The following is a 20648-nucleotide window of genomic DNA, read 5'->3' as shown; positions in this document are numbered from 1 at the left end:
TAATTTTCTGGCTTCTGTTGTAGCTCTCTTGACATTGGAACATCTGACTTGTTATCTTGCCTCAAGCTTCTGTACTCCCTGTATCCCACATGCTATTATTCACAGTGGCAAGCCACTTGTTCCAGCTCTGCAATGCTTGCAGAGGGTGAGGTATACATTCAGATGAAATTCCTCAGCTCTTTCTATTTGGCATAAGTTTTGTCTAACTGACATTGAAAACAAGTTTCAGTAGCTAGGGCTGCTGAATATTATCAGGTATATTCAGGACTTTTGTCTTCCCCTTGCTTGGCAGGTGGTGTAAGGATGGTGTATCCTTCAGCCTTTGTTCTCATCTCCCAGAGTGACATCCCCATGTCACAGAACGCTGCCAGTACCGGAGGCCATATAAATGTGGGACAGCAGGGGCTTGGAAGTGTAAAAGATCCTGCTAGTACCTGTGGGATGCCACTCACTCCACCCACTTCTCCAGAGCAGGCTCTTATGGGTAAGTAATAGGAGGCTGGAGTTGGTCTTTCATTTCTGACTGGCTCATAAGTGAGAAGTATGTGAACAGTCAGAGATTGAAGACAGGCAACAGACTGAAAGTTACAGGAGAGATTTTGCTGCAGGTGTGTGGCAAACCAAAGCCAATGCTTTAAACACTTCTGAAAAAGACACAGCTTTAAACAAAACTTGATGAATTCAGTTAAGCTTCATTTTCTGTAGCTGCATTATCTTTGTGCAGAGTGCAGGGCAGATGCAAGAAAGGCAGCACTTCACAGGGAGTGCATGGAGATGTGAGAAAAATCTGCAAATGCTCTTTCTGCCCTCCATAGGCAAGTTTTAGTCAAGGACCATTCAGAGGAAGTGCATAAGCCTCTGGAACTGGTAGGCAGGAGCTGGGCTTCCCAAATGAGGTCTGACAGAGGCTTGCATCATGTGCAGTTGGCAGATGCAGTGCTGCAGGTTCATTACATGTTTTGACTGCATGAAGTGTGCCCCTTTTGGGAGTTTGGATGCAGAGTTATTTCTGATCTCAGAAGCCACCCAAATATTTGGCATGTGGGGTACTGCATCCTTAACATTTTGACTTGTTGAAGTGAATAAGTATATCCTGCTGCTCCTCAGGAATTAAAATCTATCACCTGTCATCACCTGGAGTGCAGACAAGACCTTCTGATGAGTTGCTGTCAGGGTGGTTATGCTGTAACAAGCTGAGCAGTCAAATGTCTGCTCAAGTGCAGGCTTCTAAGATAATTAAAAAAACACTTTAAAAATCTGATCTAGAAAAAGAAAGTTTGGTTTTCCCCCTCAAAAATGTTTGGAAGGCATGTTTACAACTGAGTGCCTGCTCTTTTGCTCTGTGCATTGTCTTCTGCAATCACTTTTTACAGCCATGACAGGTAATAAAAGGTTGTCAGATAGTTGAGGTTGGAAGGGTCCTCTGGCAGCTCCTGCCTGAAGCAGGATCTGGCAGAGCAGGGTGCTCAGGACATTGGCCAGTATGGGGTTTGAATATTTCCCAGAGCAGAGAATCCACAGCCTCTCTGGGCAGCCTGTTCCAGTGGCTGACCATCTTCCCAGTACAAAGTTCTTTCTAACCAGTAAATGGAATTTCCTGTGTTTCAGTTGGTGCCTGTCTCCTGGCATTGTTTCACTGGTTATACCCTCTCTGTTCAGCCTGTCAAGTGTTTGTACACACTGATAAGGTTCCTCCCCCAGCTTTCTCAGCCTCTCCTTGTAACTTCTATTAATAATAATTTCACAAGCCCTGGCATGTTTTATGCTTTGCAAATGACTTATTTGGAATTTTGTTGTCAGTTCACAGAGGATTCTCTCAGTTGAGACACATTAGCAAAATCCCAGAATCTCAGCATGGGGGGGTTGGAAAGGACCTCTGGAGATCATCCCCTCCAACCCTTCTGCTAAAGCAGGGACACCCACAGCAGCTTGCCCAGGATTGCAAAGTCTAGGGTTTGGAATCTTTCCAGAGAGGGAGACTCCACAAGCTCTCTGGGCAGCCTGCTCCAGGGCTTGAGACCCTAACAGCAAAGTTAGAAAATCATCAGAGTCCACTCACCACATGGCAGCCTTCTGCTGCTTGAACTTGTACTTCTCAACTTGTTGATTAGTGTTCATCAAATGTCACAGTCCAGTAGAGGTGTCCAAGACATGAAGTTCCTACAAGTCTCTGTGACTTAGCAGCCAGGCTGGGGTAAAGAATCCCTGTTACACCCTCACTGAGGTCTAAGGAGCTACTGAGCAAGCTTAGTCTTTATTACATAGTTCTGCCACACCAGCAGGATCACCATTGGTTTTGTTGCCATGGGAGTATGTGTCTGCATTCCCTGGTCCATCAGCAGTGTCTGTATATGAAGACAGTCAGAGGTCTTCAGTATTCACTGCTGATAACATAGAATGTGAGGTTTAAATTCACTTTGAATTGTTTTTCAGGGCAAGGGGTAGTTAAAATAAGCAAAGAAAGCTGGTTAGTGATTAACAGAAGCAAGACCATCAAGTTCTAAACAGCAGTCAGCTGAAGTATTGCTGCATGTTTCAGTGCACCATTGTGGTGTTTAATTTCTCAGGCCCCTGTTAAACTTGTACAGTGTCACAAGGGGATTCTATTTTAGAGCATTTATAAACTGTTAATATCTAAAAAGTATTCCCATTGTCCAACCTGGCAGGGACAGTTTTTGTTTGAACTTTGCTGTTGTTGGAGGGCAAGATGGAATTGTATCGGCAGGGGTGCCTCTGCAGGGAGCAATGAAAGGACTCCTTTATCCTATACCATTTTAAAAGGCCTTGGGAAGCTGGAGAAATGGCTCAGAGAAACATGACATGCAGCTCAGAAGCACTAAAAGGGATACATAAACTGGATTAGTCTGAAGCACTTAACTACAGTTCTGCCCACTACTACTAGTGAAGATGTGATGGCAGTGCTGTGTCCAGTTTGGAGCACTGGAAAGTGTGGACAGGCAGGAGGGAGCCCAGAGAAGTGCAGCGAGAATGAGTCTGGACTTTGCAAGCAGGACCTACAGGAGAAGGAAAGAATTGAGGCCGTTTAGTCTAGAGAAGAGAAGTCTGAAGGAGAGACAGTGTAACAGTCTTTGGAGACATAAAAGGAGAAAAGGAATCATCTTCTGTGCAACCAGTATGTGATGAACCCAAACTGGAGCAAAGCAAAACTAGGTTAAACAGGAGGGAAAACTTCCTCTGAGGAAGGATGCTGAAGTACAGAAGGGAGAGTGCTGGGGAGCTACAGGATTTCCATGGGCAGAGAGGTGGGTGGGCAGTTGGGGTTTTGTTGGGGTGGGGGGTGTTTGTTTTTAAGGAGCAGGTTAGTCAAATATGTTGATCAAGCTTTGAAGCAGGGGTTGGACTTGATGATCTCTTCAGGTGTCTTTCCAGTATTGCTACTGAAGCTAGGAAATGGCTTTCCTCTAGGTGGAAACAGACTGCAGCCCAGGGATTGCACCCTGGTGGTGGCTTAGTTGTGTCCTCCAGGATTTGTGCCTTCCTTTGACATTGTCAGTGTCTCATCCAGTACTTTGTTAGGGATTTTCATGGATAAAAATTAGCATCAGGGTATGAAGACAAGATGGGTTTGCCTGTTGGGAGGTTCCTTTCCATGTTATGCCATATAATACTGTATAGGATGAAAATGTTAGAGTGTGGGAAAACAATCATTAGTGCTCTCAAATGGAACTGGGAAGCTCTGGTAGCTTCTTGCTTATCCTCTTATTTCCCTTTCCATCATTGTAGTATTTTTTTCCCTGGCAGTTGTAACTGCCCTGCAATGCATGCAGTCTGTGTGTGTGCATCATGTTTGTTTATGCACACACATTCCTTCATGCCCACCCCCCCAGAGGAGGACAGATTGGCTGGTTCAGAAGTTTTGACTTGGTTTTGTGATCATTTGGCAAGTCCACAATGACTGTGGCAAGTTCACAATGTTGTAGAACACTTCAAAGCCAGTGAAATAAATTGCTAGAGCCACAAGCCTCAGTTTGTCTGGGGGCATATGCCTCTGACTGCTTAGAATCATAGAATTGTTGCAGTTTGAAGTGACCTTCAAGATCAGAGTCCAACCATCAACGCCACCATGGCAGTTAAACCATGTCCCAAGTGCCATGGCCACACTTGAACACCTCCAGGGATGGGGACTCCACCACCTTCCTGGGCAGCCTGTCCCAATCCCAGTCACTCTTGCAACAAAGACATTTTTCCTAATCTCCAACCCAACCCTCCCCTGGCACAATTTCAGACCGTTTCCTCTCATTCTGTCACCTGAGACGAGGGAGAAGAGACCAAGCCCACCTCCGAGCGACGTTCCTGCAGGGAGTCAGAGAGAGTAATGAGGGTTTTAAATTAGAATTTTCTTACAAGAAGTGAATGAGGGAAAATCTAACTGGATAAAAAATCTATAGGCATAGAGGGTCAAAGAAAACAGAAGGTTAGGCAGCTTGTGCACCATTTGAGAAGTTGTTTTGGAAGTCCCCTTACAGGTAGCAGCAGAATTACCTCATTAGATGCAGTGATGTATAGCAGGGACTCCTTTCAGCTCTTCGTTCTTAAGGCTTCCTCCATTGCGTCAGGCAGGAGGATGAAGTGTTCTGAACACTGCTGTGACCTTGTTAAAATGCAGCATGTCCTCACTTGCTGCTCACCCAGAGCAGGAGCAGCGGTGCTCGGCAGCCGGGCCAGGCGAGCCTGACGCTCCCTCTGCTGTTGAGTTTGTACAGATGGCTCTGCTCCACTGCAGCTCATCTGAAACAAAAACAGGTTTCCTAGGAGCAAAGGGAACAGCTGCTTATACAATAGCTAGTGAAGTCTCTGCATCACAGATGGAAAGGAATGAAGTGCAGGATCTATTGAAGTAGCAGCTTCATTTGTTATCTCTTTGATAACTTACAGTATTGCTGAGAACCTCACCTGCTGTTAATAGTAGGCACTAATGATCAGCTGCTGAACAGTGTCTGTGGTGCTATACACCTTGACTGCAAGGTTTTACCAAAGCAGCTTCAGATTCTGCTATTTCAATTCAAGCAGCTTGTCAAGAAATAGCATCACACTAATCAATTCCAGTTTTTCAGTGAGGTTTTGAGTCAAAGGAACTGATTCTTGCTCTGAAACAGTCTACATAAATTAGTGCTCTTCTTAACTGACACTTTTCAAACCATCCATATTATAATGAGCCTAGTCTTTAAAGCAAGTCACCAAAGGCAGGATGCATTCAAGCTGAACACCCAGGGTAGCTGTGAACAACCCCTCTCTGCACTAAGTGATTCAGTACAAGGCCACAGGGGGTCTTTCCAGGCTGCCTCCATTTCATTATCTCAGGTGAGGTGCAGTACTCACACAGCTGTGCTGCACACGGACCTGTATAACCTAGTGCCATCTTGGGTAGCCCAAGGGCCAGTGTTGCTTTGAAATGTATCTTAGCCAGTCTTCTGTAGTGATGCTTGAAGCCTTTTCTAGTGAGTGTGAGCATCTGTGTAGGCAGCAGCCTTCCACGAGGGAAAGTCTGGTCAGGAAAAAACTATGAATGTTAAGAACAGCTCTAGCATTAATGCTTGCTTTACATTGCAGGAGAAAGTGGATGCTCTCAGAGCAGTGTCAGCCATTCAGCTGTGCAGGAGGGGACAGTCAGTGTGCACAGTCCAAAGAAATCAGGCAAGATTGCTCCAAAATTTCACAACCATATGGTTCACCGTGTCTGGAAGGAGTGCATTCTCAACAGGTCACAGTCCAAGTAAGTCAGCAGTCCTGATGGTTTTGTTTGTTAAGAGCACATAATGTGTAAGTTGTAATGCTTCTGCCTTAGGTTATGTTATTCCTCACAGAGTTCTTTTGCCACTAATCAAAGCCAATGATGCAGAACAGCAGCGTCAAAGAAAACTTGTTACTGTGTTCAGCTGAAAACTCCAACACTTAACAATGTACTCACAGTTGTGTGTCTTAATTGTGACAGGCTTTGAGGCTACAAATCTGCAATGTGTGCCTTCAGCTAGATGGTTTCAGATGTATTGATTGTGGTTTCCAGTGGCAATTATAGTTACTAGACTGAAGAACCTATAGTATCTAGTTGGTATTTAGAGCACCAAGGGTGGTGTGTGTAAAGCATTACATGGGTGGGACTAAAATGCCAATCAACAAGGATTTGGTAAGTTCCTGTTGTTACCACCATAGGCCTTTATTCCTGGGAGTCAAAGTATATTCATGGCATGGAGTGCCCTGAAATCTTGGGTTTCACTAGTTCCATGCAGTTTCCTTCCTGCTTATGTCAGAAGGCTTTCCAGATTTAGTTTAAATTGCGTGCCCCTTGCTGCTTCTGCTCAACCTCCAGACAGCTGTCAGAGGTAGAGCTGGTACCATCCTCCCACATAAATCAAACTGTTAAGTTTTAAGGAGAGGTAGAGGGAGCTGCTGTTAGATACAGAGTTCTAGTTCAAAGCTGCAGTAGAAGGCATTTATTTGATGGGAACATGTGAATTTATGCATGTGCATCTCAAAAAACTTTGTTCTACAGAAGGTGAGAACTACTAAAATAAATCTCTCTTCCTCAGGAGGAATCAAATTACAACTGCAAATTTGGAAGAGGAAGTCCCTAACAATACAGTTTCTTGGGATTTTGTGGATCCAGTCCAAAGAGTCAGTTGTTCTTGTTCCAGGTGAGCTTTGAAGAGAGTGAGAGCTTCTCACATTGCAAGAGCCTTCTTTAATTCAGACAGAATTCCCTTACAGAAAGGAGTTGTGTTTTAGCTGAGAGAAGAGGAAACTAGTATCAAAAGTGTGATCAGCACTCATGTTCAGGTGGTTAATACCTAGCATACTGAGTGGAAGAATGATCCTGGACTAGAGAATGGGAGCTAGAAGCACTCCAGTGGTTCTCACTGCTAATGAAATCATCCTTTGGGCTTTTCAGAGATGTGAACTTTGAATGCTTAAAGTTCTGCTACTTCTCAATGGGGAAGGCAAACCAGCACCACCCTTCTTTGAATTATCAGAGGCTAGCAAAAGCACTGGTGAAACAGTGAAATAGTCCTGGGACATTTCTAATTCCTAAGGCCACCATCTCCTTATAAGATTGGTAAAGATGTTTTTGTGACCTGAAGAAGTTGTTCCTCAAGTATTCATAACTGTAAACGTCACTGGTATGATCAAACAGGAACACTGACTGTGCTATGCTTAGCCCCTTAGGGGCTTGGGAGTTGCTTTTGCTGTCTCATCACTCCCTAACTGTGGTAAGGGTCTTTGTCAGAACAGCAGGGTGTGAAGTGAAGGTGTTGCTCTTCTGCAGCTTTGCTCTTCTCCTCTGATGAATTTGTTGCTTGTATATGCTCAGGAATGCAGAACAGATGAATGTATTGTCAGGGTTCCAGGTGTTTCCTGTGGAAAGCAGGTCCAGCTTCACCTGGAACGCATGAGGAATCAACAGTGTGCAATGAAACCTGACTCTATGGATGGGTTCAGCTGCATTTGCAATTCCACACTGTCTCTTAATACCTCCAGTGGTAATTACATCATGCTGGAGATAGCAAACACAGCAACTGGGAAGTTAAAACATGTTCCTTAGAATGAAGGTGACACCTGACTTCAAACAGCAATGGAAATTTCCTCTGTGCTGAAAAAACTGGAGAGCTGCTGTCATATAGATGTTGGATTATTCAGTGCTGTGCCCACTGTGGGTATTGTAGAAGTGTCAAGATAGGATCTTAAATCCAGAGTCTTGTCTGATAGTCAGCATCAAATTCAGTCTTCTCTGGACCCAGTTCTGTGTGCTGGAGAACTGAATGTCTAAAATGGTTTTCTGGGGTCAGTTAAAATAGAGTGAATGAGGAAGAATTAAGTCAATAAAATGTTACAAGAACATGCTCAAGGCAAATCTTCAGTTACTAGGGCATTAGCTCCACATTCTGGGTGACTGCAGCTACAGACCATCTGCTGCAGCAGAGAATTTGCAACATCCTGATAACAGCAAAGCCCACAAAGGAAGCCAGGGCAGCACCACACAACATGGATGGTTACAGGAAAAAGAGGCAGCAAATTCAAGAAGCTGTGTTTGTACCTTTTGACAGCTGCTGTGGGCTATAAAATTGGGGTGTTTTCCTAACTAAGTTGTAAAAGCAGATTTGTTTTCCTCACTCCAGCAGTCCACTTTCCTTAGATAATGTAGTTTGTGAGGTAAACATTACATGTTTGGAAATGTTTTATTGCTGTCCTGGATGTCATTGTTTATGAAGAAAAATAGGGAGGGAGTGATTTATTTTGCAGCATATTTAACTTGAAGCAGGTGTGAGTATTAAGCACAACACATCCTTCAGTTGCTGCTTATCATAGAAAAACCCAAACCAACACATAGATAGTGAAACCCCAAACAACAAAGAAGGGCAGGAAAAATATGGCCAGTTAGATGTCCCTGTTGCAAGATCCTTGGGGCAACCATCCTGATAAAATTACTGAAATACTGAATTTCAGTCCTGTGCTTTCCAGGCTCAGAGGTGCTGGATACCAATTGGGAAAAGCCACGTTAAAACATGAAGGCAGTTTTATAGATTCATAGAATGCTTTGGGTTGGAAGGGTCCTTAAAGTTCCAACCCCTTGCCATGGGCAGGGACACCTTCCGCTAGACCAGGTTGCTCAAGGCCTCATCCAACCTGGCCTTGACCACCTCTAGGAAGGGGACATCATCGACCTCCCTGGGCAACCTGTTCCACTGTGTCATCACTCTCACTGTAAAGAATCTCTTCCCAGTCTCCAGTGTTAAGCTGCCCTCCTCCAGCTTAAACATTTGTGTGTTGCATTTTTTGTTTGGAATATTTGAAATGTTCCTGCTTTCTTCATCAGTGGGTAGTTGCTCTTTGGGTTTAGTTTAGTTTTGGACTAGAGCTCAGTTATTTTTCCTTACCTGCAGTGGAGGAGGAAACTGCCATGGAAGCATCCTGCCAGGTACTGTGCCTGAACCGATCTAAACCGATTCCCATTTGCTCAGGAGCGTGCAAGAGCAGTGGTGTAGCTCCACAGCAGTCAGGCTATCTGCAGGGCTGTCTTTCTTCAGGGGGGGAAAAAGCAGCAGTAGTGTGGATATTTTTGTTGTTGTATTACCTTCATCTGAGCAGTACTAAGCTTTTACAAACATTAAATCTTTCCTTTGAATGCTGCTTTCTGGAGACTGTTGTTTTCCACTCTGTAGCTCGGAAAGGCTGCAGCCAGGCTGGGACAACCTGCTCCAGCTCTGGTGGCCATTCCAGAACCTGTTAGAAGATCAGGAATGGAGATTAGATTTCTCAGTGCTGTCTTTTGAGCTGTTTCTTTCTCATGAGATGAGATAAGGGTGTAAACCACCCAGTGACTTGTTTCTGGCTCTGCTTTCAGGCACAAGGTTTTCAAACAGCGTTGTGCTGCTGGCTCCAGCCGTCCCCCAACGATAAATCAGCCAGGCTTCAGCGTGGGAACGTCATCGTCCTCAGCATTGCCACCTCCTGCCTCTTCAAAGCACAAAACCACAGAGAGACAGGAAAAAGGAGATAAGCTGCAAAAAAGGCCTCTGATGCCATTTCACCACCGGCCCTCGGTGACTGAAGAGCTATGCATGGAGCAGGACACATCAGGGCAGAAACTGGGATTAGCAGGGATGGAGCCCTCGTTAGAAGTCCCTGGTTCCAGGAAATACGAGAAGCCGCTCTCTATGCCTGCTAGGAATCCAAGCAAGCAAATGAATATGAATCCTATGGATTCACCCCATTCCCCCACTTCCCCTCTGCCTCCCACACTTAGCCCCCAGCCCCGAGGTCAGGAAGCAGAGAATCTGGACCCACCTGCCGTACCGGTAAACCCAGCACTCTATGGCAGCGGGCTGGAGCTTCAGCCGCTGCCCAGCTTAGATGACAGGACAGTCCTGGTTGGACAGAGGTTACCTCTGATGGCAGAGGTCAGTGAGACAGCATTGTACTGCGGGGTGATTCAGAACAATGAGTCACTGGATATGTGGAGGACATATAGTGTCCCTTCAAGTGATGATCTAGAGTTCAGGCCACCGGATCTGCCCTGTGAGAGATACGATGCCAAGATGGAAGTAAGCTCAGACAGTACTGCACTGAAAAGGTAAGAGCATGAGCTGAGCTGGTGGTGGTTCTGGCACTGCAAGCATGTCCAAACTCTGGGTTCAGTTGAAACTGCGATGAGCAGAAGGCCTCCTACTAAAATATCAAAGGTGATGTGTGTTGGGGATACCTCAGAAACTGAAGCAGAAAGGTGGTGATGTAGTAATGGTTTTGCTATCTGGCTTTCTGTTGGACCATTAGAGGAACAGATGCATCTTTTGGTAACCTGTATCACAGGAATTTGAGCAAATGTAAGGGGTTTATTGAGCTTATGTCTTCTGATCATTTGAAGAAGAGAAAAATCTGTAGTTATGCAACCTTCCAGCTACAGGAGTTTGAGTGAAGCTCTGTTTATGGCACAGTGAAGGCACTCGAGTGTGGTTTGGTCAGTTGGTGTATGTTTAGAGTTGCACTGTGTCGTGCTTGTGGGCTCTGTCAGATGGACAGAAGCTTGCCAATTCACTTCAGTCTCTGTAGGAGTGAAGCTCAAAGCCCAAACTGTCTCTCAGGTCTGCACACAGAAAAGAATGAGAAAATGAGAGTCTCTTGGCCAAGTTACTTGAGAACACTGTGGGTGACCTGCAGTGTCTTCCTCAGTGGAAAGCATGACCCACCTGCATTGTAGGGAATTTTCTTTTAGGCAGAGATGCTCTGTCTGCTTGTTTGTAACTTTAACTTTAGCATGAGAATTTGAATCAATTCTATGCCAGCCTAAAAATGAGTTTTGTTTTCTGACAACACATAGGGAAAAAAAATGCACCAAAGAGAGGAGTTAATGAAAATGTAAAAGCTAAAACTAACTGAGGAAGAACTTGTGAGTGATGACAGTGCAGATTTTGGTACTGCCAGTGGAGCTGGCTAGGCTGGCAAGGTTTTGTGTATTTCAAAGTGTTTGATTTATATAGTGACAAGCTTATAGACTCATAGCATTGGTTTGGTTGGAAAAGCCCTCTAAGATGATTGAGTCCAACCATCAGCCCAATACCACCATGGCCACTGAACCATGTCCTACAGTGCCATGGCCACACATTTCTTGAACACCTCCAGGGATGGTGACCACCATCTGCCTGGGTAGTCTGGTCTGATGCCTGAATTAGTTTGTCTTCATTGTCCCAAAGAAATTCTTTACTGAATGTAGGCAAATGCAGCCCTTACTTGAGTAAAAAAAGTATTTGTGCTTGACCAAGGAGGGTGGAGTGAGGCATGGCCTGTATTGATGTGTGACAGCTCTTCTCCCTGGCTGTGTTGGTTTTGTTTCACCATGGCTTTGCTTGTTTGTTTTGACTTTCAGGCTATTAGCACAACCTAATAAACGGTTTAAAATCTTGGAAGAGCAGAAACCAGTGCAGACACTGAGCTATCTTGACCCCTTGCCTCTACTGCAACAGCCTGGAGAAGGCCTGGGAGATGCTAGTGATCCGTACACCTTTGAAGATGGTGATATAAAGTATAGCTTCACTGGCAATAAAAAATGCAAACTAGGGGCTGAGAAAGATCCTCTGAAGAAGAACAAGGTAATGTGTAAATCCAGAGGCTTTATCCTTTATAGCCTTACTGGATTACTGAGCTGTAGTACAGTATTTGCTCCACAGCTCTCAGAAGTCACAAGCCTGTTCCACAGATCAAACTCAGAGATGATGTGTTTCTTTCCTGCACTGCCTCACAGGAAAAGCTTCCATTTCCCCATGGTATTTTTGAGCTGGTGTTTGCTGGCATCCCTCTGAACCTGTCTGTGTATGCAGACACTGCTGATGCAGGGAATATTCCCTGTTCATGTATACCCAGCTTGACTGGCACTGGCAGCAGGTGTCAGAGTTCAGCTAAGACAGGCAATATTTAGAGCCTTACATTCACTTGCATGATGGAACACTTTGTTGAGCTTTTTCTGCCTTGACACATCACCTCACTGCATTGCTCAGATCTCTCCAGCCCAGGTGTTCTTTCAGGTTCACAGATTGCTTTGGGTAGGAAGGGACCACTAAAGGTCATCTTGTCCAACACCACTGCAGTCACCAAGGACATCTTCAACTAGATCAGGCTGCCCAGGGCCACATCAAGTCTGATCTTGAATGTCTTCAGGGACAGGTCCTCAACAACATCCTTGGGCAACTTGTTCCAGTGTTTCACTGTTGTCAGTGTGAAGAACTTCCTGATGTCAAACCTTAAATCCCCCTCATCCTGTTACTCCAAGCCCTTGTAGAAAGTCCCTCCTCAGCTCTCCTGTAGGTCTCCTTCAGGTACTGGAAGGCTGCTCTGAGGTCTCCCTGGAGCCTTCTCTACTCCAGGCTCAACAGCCCCAGGTGTCTCAGCCTGCCTTTGTAGGAGAGGTGAGAGATAGCAATTTGGTCACCAGTCTTTGGTCATCACCTGCTCTGTACATGGAGTACTTGTGTGTATCTCACCCACTGTGAAGCTGTTTCCCTGACTGGCTCCTCACTTGGGCAGGCAGCCACCGTTCTGGATGTTTTCTGGAGAAAGTGAGGTGGCTAATGGTCTGTGCTGGCTGTCCAAGCTAACTGGTGTCTGTGGAACCCTTTGTGAGTTGTACACAATATGACTTCAAGTTTTTCCTAAGACACAGATAGACAGCAGGCAGCTCTTCTTTTCCTTTCTTAGATTGATTCTTTGTATTTCTTGAAGCATTTAGTCCAGAGCCCTGACTTTGGCTGAAAGCTGCTCTTTACATAGCATAAATTAATGTCCATTAAAAACTGTTGTGGTATTTTTTTTCCAGTCAGAAGATGGAATTGGTACCAAGGAGATCCCCCCGACAGGGCACTCCACACCAGTCCCTGAAGGAAAAGATGCCATGTCCATTTTCAGTTCTGCTCCTAAGACTGGTGAGTAAAAGCTCTTTAATTTGCTCTGCAAAGCAAAAATACACAAAGGTGTGCAATAAGATCTGAAAGTCACTGGATGTTTTACTGTAGCATAAGACTATGCAGAGCTCCTGAGATGGAGCAACCTTGATGGTGGTTGTCCTTTTCATCACAACATCATTAATGGATATTTTTCCCAGCATGTTGAAGCTGAGCAGTAGCTACTTGCATTCTTTCCCAGTTGATTTTTCAGTGCTTGCTTAAACCATGCCTGCAAGGCTATTTTGAGGCTCTACCATAGAAAAGAGACCTCAGTGGTCCTTGCTCATCCTCTGTTTAGAGGGAGAAATCAAAGTGAGAAAAGGTAGTTGTGTGTTTCCTGACTTTGCTCCCATTTTCCTGTGTTCTTCCCTTTCTCTTTGACAGATACCCGGCAAGACAATGCTGCAGGCCGAGCAGGCTCTGGTAGCCTCACACAGGTGACAGATCTGGCTCCATCACTTCATGATCTAGATAATATCTTTGATAACTCAGATGAAGATGAGCTTGGTGTAAGTCTTTGTGGGGCTGAGTGTTCTGTAGGCTTAAGCCTTGGCCAAAAGGAGGAGGAGAATGGAATCCTAGTGGGAAGCAATTACCCTTAATAGATAGGAGAGAGAGTTTCCAGGCAGGCAGGCTTGGACTTTGACTAGGAAGAATTGCTAGCAAGGAGAAGGCTCCTTTCAGGAGATTCATCAGAGAGAGAAATCATTGCTGGTTGTAATTCAGGTGTATTAAGAGATCACCTCAGTGACATCAACACTTGTGTTGTCTGAAATTTCCAGTCAGGAGGAGAAGCTCTGTACAACTGACTTGCTGCCTCAGTCACAGCCAGGAGATGAGAACACTTCCCAGGTGAAGCAAGCTTTAGAAGTGCTTTGCATCTAGGTTTGTGTCCTTGGCATCTGTCAGCACTTGGGGTGTGACTGAGAGTTATGGACAAGATCCTGCTTTCATTAACTGAGGATTTGTGGGTTTATCTCCTCTGAGAAGCTGCCCAAAGGAAAACAAATCTAACCTTAGTGAATTTCAGTGATTCTCTGAGGCGTCTTCCTTTCTCTTCCTACAAGCAGTTTACTTCAGTGCAAAGAGGAACAGTTGCTGAATATTAAGAAATAAAAATAGAAAAGCAGATTTACATCAGTTACCCAGGGAAAGAGACACATGGAAAGGCAAAGATTTGAACAATTACTGGGTTTCAGCTTACTGTAATAGAGCCTGAATGGTACAGAAGGTGATCCTGAACTGACTGATAACAGATAAATGGTTTAGAAGTTGAATGTCTGATTCTTGGCAGTACTTTTCAAATGCACCAATTTATTTACCACTTCTCCCTGTTTTGTTCCACACAAAGTGCACTTAGGAGGTTGCAGTTAATGTGTGAATCTACTAGAGGGATATTCCACCAAAATAAACATCATCTTTTGCTGTGAAGTTGGCCTGGACAGACCTCGCGTTCTTCCTGTCTTAAAACTTGCACATGTTGAGATGGTCTCCTGTGGCAGTCTGTTCATGGCATTCATGGATTCATAGAGTGGTTTGGGTTGGAAAGGACCTTAAAGATCATCTAGGTCCAACCCTGTTGTGGTGGGCAGAAACACCTTCCAATAACCAGGGTTGCTCAAGCCCTCATCCAACCTGGCCTTGGATACCTCCAGGGAGGGAACATCCACAGCCTCCCTGGGCAGCCTGTGCCAGTCTCTCACCACCCTCACTTGAAAGAATTTCTTCCTAATCTCCAGTCTAAATCTGCCCTCCTCAAGCTTCAATCCATTCCCTCTCATCTTGTCACTGCAAGCCTTTGTCAAAAGTCCCTTCCTTTCTCTCAGTGTTGTGTTCTCACTGTGATCTTGGCCCAAACAGGCAAATATTGCAGAGACTTTGTTTTGCTTTAGCAATGAAAAAGAGGAAAAAGGAATCCAGACTCCTTGAGGGGAGTGGGTGGGAGAGTAGACCATGACACTGTTTGTTTGTTATGAAATCTCATTTGGGGAGTTCTCAGAATTCTGACCAGCTTGTGCATTCTGCCATTGTGTCTCTGTGTAACCATGGGCTGTGACTGTTCTGCTTCCAGGCCGTCTCGCCAGCTCTTCGCTCGTCCAAGCTGCCTGCCGCAGGCTCTGAGGAGCGCCCGCTGGGGAAGGATGGTAGAACAACAGTACCTTACCCACCAAGTAAGTAGCACCAGCTGATTGCTGACCATTTGCTTGACAGTTCAAATCTCCTTGCAGCCTTTTGTAGGAGGCTTGCAAAGTCACTTTTTTCAGGACTGAGAGGTATTGTGCTGCTCCTGTTCTGTCATTACCAGATGTCAACATTAAAAGGCTAAGCAGATTTTAATGGGAACAGTGGATGTGACACAGACATATGTTTGTCGTGTGCCAGCTGAGGTTTGAGAGGCTCTTCTTTTGATACTGTTGTCTTAGATTGCAAGTGAGGGAAGGGTTTGTCACAAATCTTCATTTAGAAGCTGTCCTCTGTGTTCTCAGTTGTGTGTTTAATCTCAATTAGTCACTTGCACCATTACTGTATCCCTCTTTAAGTATAAATCATTCTTCATTATAAAGAATTTGAAGAGTGGAAAGTTGTGACTTAAGAAGTGGCTGTTAGGGTACAACCTGTCTTGCTAGAAAATTGCATTCAGCATTCAACAAATTCAGGCTAAAATCACCTTCAGGGTTTAATTGAGATGTGGAAGGACATGGTTAAGATGGAAGAGCACAGTTTAACTGCAGACACATTGCAGACATTTTACAGATGGTTATGGCAGAAGTGATGCTTGTGCAGGCACTACACAGGTACAGGAGGGCTGTAGGAGTGCAGGAGACTTTCAGAGGAAATTTAATATGCTGAAAATATATGAAATGCAGGCTAAGACAACAAAGATTTGTGTAAGGACCAGTGGAACAACTGTTGGGAATGATCACTTTTGCTCCCAAGATCCATGGGCTTCCTTGTATTTCCTGCACTTGAAAGGAGGTTGGAGCCAGGTGGGGCTTGGTCTCTTCTCCCAAGGAGCAAGCAACAGGCCAAGAGGAAACAGCCTTAAGTTTCACCAGGGGACTTTTCTTCCCCAAAAGGGTTGTCAAGGCCTGGCCCAGGCTGCCCAGGGCAGTGCTGGAGTCCCCTTCCCTGGAGGGGTTTCACAGTCATGGGACATGTGTTGCTGAGGGACATGGTTTGATGGTGCTGGGTTAAGGGTTGCTCTTTCCCAAGCAGAGTGATTCTTTGACTCTATGTATATAGGTGGCATTTATCTTGAGATGAGAGGGAAAGGTGTGTGTGTGTGTGAGAGAGGAGCAAGGTGAAAATTGTTGGTGTAACACTAACACATCAGTTTATGAGTTACAAATGACTTGTGGTGAGGAAGAAGAATGTTTGATTTTTGTGGCTGCTATAAGCAGAAATCAAATCTCTCTGCAAATCATTCTTTAATGCCTGCTCATTAACTTCAGCTGGTAATGAGAACAAATTGAGGAGAAGAAAAAGCCAGTCTGGAGGAGATGAGTCAGAGTTTTATGGACTCATAAAAGCTGTGCTGATTTACTCAAATGTAGAAGTCTGAAGCATACAGAGATTGGATTTTGACAGGTTTAGTTGATCCATAGCTTTTTAAAATATGCAAAGCTTTTCCAAGCATGAGGCCCATGAAGATGAGTAATGGTGGTTAGCCTGTTGCTGGAGGGTTGGGGGCTTTTGTAATTAAACTTTTTTTATGAATCTGCACTGCAGAATTTTGCTAACTGGTGTGAGCCTGAGTGTGAGAAAATGATACACTGGAAAGCTAAATAGGTACCCTGGGCTCTGGCTTGTGGCTGTCCCCTTGACACCAGCTGCTGAGGCAGAACAGTACCTGCAGGGCACTGCAATGCCTTGTTCATCATACTGAAGTCCTGCTGACCACATTGCATTTGAACTTTCCTGTCTCCCTTTCTCCTGAAGCACACTGTTGAGAACCAGAGGCAGCAGCTAATCCTGAGCTTATTGCATACTAACATTGGTGGAATGATTTTTTTTTCCATTCTGCTGAACTGTTTTTAGCATTAATTGATCCAATATCAGCACAAGACTACAGGCTTTCAAACTGAAAGAAGTGAGTGGGAATAATTCCTAGCCCATTGTTTACTCCAGGTTGTAAAAGACATTGGGTTCAGCTTTGGCTGTTGGTACCAGCAGAACTCCATTTGGAGAGAACTTCACCTCTTGGAGTTGTTTCACTTTGTCTGAAGAGTTGACTAGAGTTAAATGAAGAGTTAAATAGCCTGGCTGTCTCCTCTCTGTGCACAACAGAACAAACTTCTGGGTTTGGCTGCATTAGGGCAGAGTGGAGACTTCTCTGGAGGCTGCAGCATCCTACCAAAGTGTACTGTCAATGTACATCTTTGTGCACTGTGTATCTTTATAACTCCAGCTCTTATTTCTGCTTGTGTCCTGTCAGCTGGGGTTGGGTGTGTGTGTAGGAAGGGAAATGGAACTGGACATTCAGTCTGACAGGAAAAGTATCTCAGTGGAGACACAGCTGGGACTCACTCTTCGCTGATTTGAGTCTTTTAACAGCGAGTTCACCAGAGTGATGCTTATGTCCAGAGAACATCTGCCCCAATTCAAGTCAGGAACACACAGCTTATACTCTGAATTGTAAGGAAAATAAATACAGAAGCTGGTAGCTGGAAGGGAAAAAAAATGTAGCTGGGGGAAAAATGCAAGACTTTATTAGATGATCCTTGTGGTCCCTTCCAGCCCTGACTGATACTATGATACTATTCTGCTTAGTGTTTGCTTGCATTGCCCTTCATAAAGCACTTCTGTTGGGGGCTGCATAGAATCACAGAATAGTTTGGGTTGGAAGGGAACTTACAGATCATCCAGTTCCAACCCTACTCCCCTCCCACTAGATCAGGTTTGTGTTTGTTTTGCTTAAAAAAAGCAAGCAGCTGATGGATGATTGCATTATGCTCTTCTTTTAGTGGGAAGTCATTTAAGACTCTCTTGGCGTGGTGTCTGGCGATGGCAAACTGCAGTTGTCTTCCTCTGCCCCTGTCACTTTGGGATGCCTGGCAGTCTGATTGTTAAGGAAAATGGCTTGTGTTTGTTTTAGCAACAGTGGCCTGTCTGCTCCTCAGGAGCTCTGTTGCTATGGACCAAATGAGAGGACAATGGCTCAGTGGAAAAACACAGCTAAGTGCAGGCTGATCCCAGAAGCCACCCATTTCAGGGCTGGCTATCAGCTCTGACAAAGGGGAGCAGCTGCTCTCTAGCCCCTTTGTAACCTCTGCTGGGCAGAACTTTGCCTTCACGTCAATTCTTCTCTTGCATGATGTTTTTGTTGTTGCTGTTGTCATTGTACATGGGACTGGTGCATCTACCAGTTTGTTGTTGCTGCTGAACAAAAGCTTGCAAAGTACCCCTGGGGATTTTTGGAATGCAGCCCTAGGAGTTCACTTCGCATGGGTTTGTTCTGGTGTCAGGACTCCAGTGGTCTGTGCAATCTTCACTGGGTTGTCACTGATGAAATAAGAACTGGTCTTGAGTCAGTATCTTCTATTTTATTAGACTTCCTTCCCAACTCATGTTTTGGTGATTAACAGTGTGTCATTTCATTGTGTTCAGCTGTGGCAGATCTCCAAAGGATGTTCCCAACACCACCTTCTTTAGAACAACACCCTGCCTTCTCCCCAGTAATGAGCTATAAAGATGGAATAAGTTCAGAGACCGTGACTACCTTGGGAATGATGGAAAGTCCTATGGTTAACATGGTTCCAACACAGCTTGCTGAGTTTAAAATGGAGGTGGAAGATGGATTAGGTAGCCCTAAACCTGAAGAACTTAAGGTAACATGCCAAAGATGTGGTATTTTTATCATCTCATCTGTGTATGCTTTGATTTGTATAAGTGACATAGAGTGTGTGTAGCTGACTAACAGATGTGAACTGGAGCCAAGTCAAGTGCTGATCAGTCTTTAGTGGGGAAACTTTTTCCCTGGTAAAAGAGCTTTTTAACTATTCTCTGGTTTTAACTATAGGCATTTTTCTTCTTGTGATTTGCTCTTGGTAATGTTCTCTGGTGTTCTCAGAAACAAACAGTATTGTGTGTGAGATGAGCCCTTTCCCTAAGGGCAAGGATGTACATATGTGACTAAGTAGCAGTTAAATGAATGATTTCTTCAGATAATTTTTCTGTAGCACCTTTTATGTGTAGTCCAGTCCCTGGGGATGCAGCAAGGATAAAATCCTGCATGTAGCAAGGCTGCCTTTTTCTCTCTCAAATGTTGCCTTGTTTGGTTAGGGTTGAAAATCTCTGAGAAAGCCCAGGGGTTGAACTTGGTCTCTTTCTTCTTCAGCTGATGTTACCTCACAAGTGTTAAGGCCAGATGGGACCATTCTTATCTGACTTACTGTATAACACAGGTCAGGTAATATCACATGGTTTCTCCTCTATTGAGCCCTATAGTGTGTCTGAGTAAAGAGCTGTTTTAACTGGGGACTCTGCTAGGCCTCACCTCCCCAGCCTCACATACCAAGATGTGTCCATTTTTCCATAGCATCACATGAAGGGACTTAACATAAGCACCTGCTGCCCATTGGTTTGTATTTCACCCTGCCATCCTTAGCACAGTTTGAGAGGTAGGATAAAGCCATTCTGCCTGCTTGTGCATATTCTTTTTGGGCCGATTTCTGTCACTTTTTTGTCACAGGTTGTCAGTTTCATATTGCCATGCACAGAGCCTGAGGGGTTTTGCATTGAAAAATGCACCTTTCTGTGTAGAAATACAGATCACCTTGTTCTGCAGCAAGCTCATTTGTACACAGCTAAGAAAAATGGAGGTACAGGCTATAACTCTGTCTTCCCCAACCCTTAATTTTATAGCCTAATTCTCCTCTGTCAGGCCCACCCTATCCCTGTTATGGCAGCAGCCATTTCTGTCCCCAGCACCACCTCCTCCCTCTTTGGTGCTCCTGTGAGTGCTGGCATCAACCAAAGGCTTCACACATCTACACTGTTGAGAGAGCTGCAGGCAGAAAGACACAGCACTTGCAGTTGCATGGACAAGGAGTGGCTGCACATGAGTTGGTTTCAGTACAGATGGTGAGCATGAGTCGGTCTCAGTATAGATAGTGCAGTCAGTGAGGAGTTACTGCATTAGCAGTGTACCTTAGGCAGACAAAGTCAAGCACAGCAAGCCACAGGGTGACTGTCTCCCTCAGAGCACTCAGTTGTGTCCCTGGGACAGGAAGAAAGTTGTGTGCATGGGAGGCAGTAAGAGAGCTCCTGACTCAGTATTGTCATAAAGCATGTCTAGTGAGACCCAGGGGTTACCAGCTCCTAGGGCTGCCAGCCAAGCTAATGTCTTTGAAGAGGCTGAGCTGGTACAGAGGCTTTGCAGAAGTGTGAGGCAGTTGGTTACCAGCAGTGAAGACAGTGAAGCACCTGAAAGCTGGGCATATGGAGCCAGTCTGCTCTGTTAGTGACAGATCCATTCTTCCTTCTAACGTCCTAACCTGAAGGCATGGTGAGATGAGGCATCTTCTCAGAGGCTCTGCTGGAGTACCTCTGTTCCATTTGCCCTCTCCTGGTTTCATATTATTTCAGAAGCCTGAAATAAGTTTTTGATAAGGTTTGTGAGACTTTGCCATGCCATTGACCTTGCTGAGTTTTTTTTCCTCTTCTGTTTGTGCAGTAAACTCTTTGCTCAAAACTAGGATA

The 20648-nt window shown here is 44.9% G+C and overlaps 1 protein-coding gene across 1 annotated transcript in view; it reads left to right on the top strand.

The window, feature by feature from the left end:
* MED13L (mediator complex subunit 13L) overlaps window positions 1-20648 on the top strand; it is a 202749-nt gene that overhangs the window by 149611 nt on the left and 32490 nt on the right. Inside the window, exons 7-15 of the mRNA XM_068161794.1 lie at window positions 293-484; window positions 5572-5734; window positions 6549-6653; window positions 9359-10087; window positions 11378-11600; window positions 12821-12926; window positions 13332-13456; window positions 15019-15118; window positions 18555-18775. Coding sequence (XP_068017895.1) covers window positions 293-484; window positions 5572-5734; window positions 6549-6653; window positions 9359-10087; window positions 11378-11600; window positions 12821-12926; window positions 13332-13456; window positions 15019-15118; window positions 18555-18775 — 1964 coding nt within the window. The remainder of the gene's footprint in view (window positions 1-292; window positions 485-5571; window positions 5735-6548; window positions 6654-9358; window positions 10088-11377; window positions 11601-12820; window positions 12927-13331; window positions 13457-15018; window positions 15119-18554; window positions 18776-20648) is intronic.

Source organism: Melanerpes formicivorus, unplaced genomic scaffold, assembly GCF_026170545.1.
Source record: "Melanerpes formicivorus ecotype bairdi unplaced genomic scaffold, bMelFor1.0.p_v2 SCAF_60, whole genome shotgun sequence".
NCBI lineage: Eukaryota > Metazoa > Chordata > Aves > Piciformes > Picidae > Melanerpes > Melanerpes formicivorus.
The sequence above is the reverse complement of the archived record's forward strand: the minus strand, read 5'-3'. Positions and strand labels throughout refer to the sequence as shown.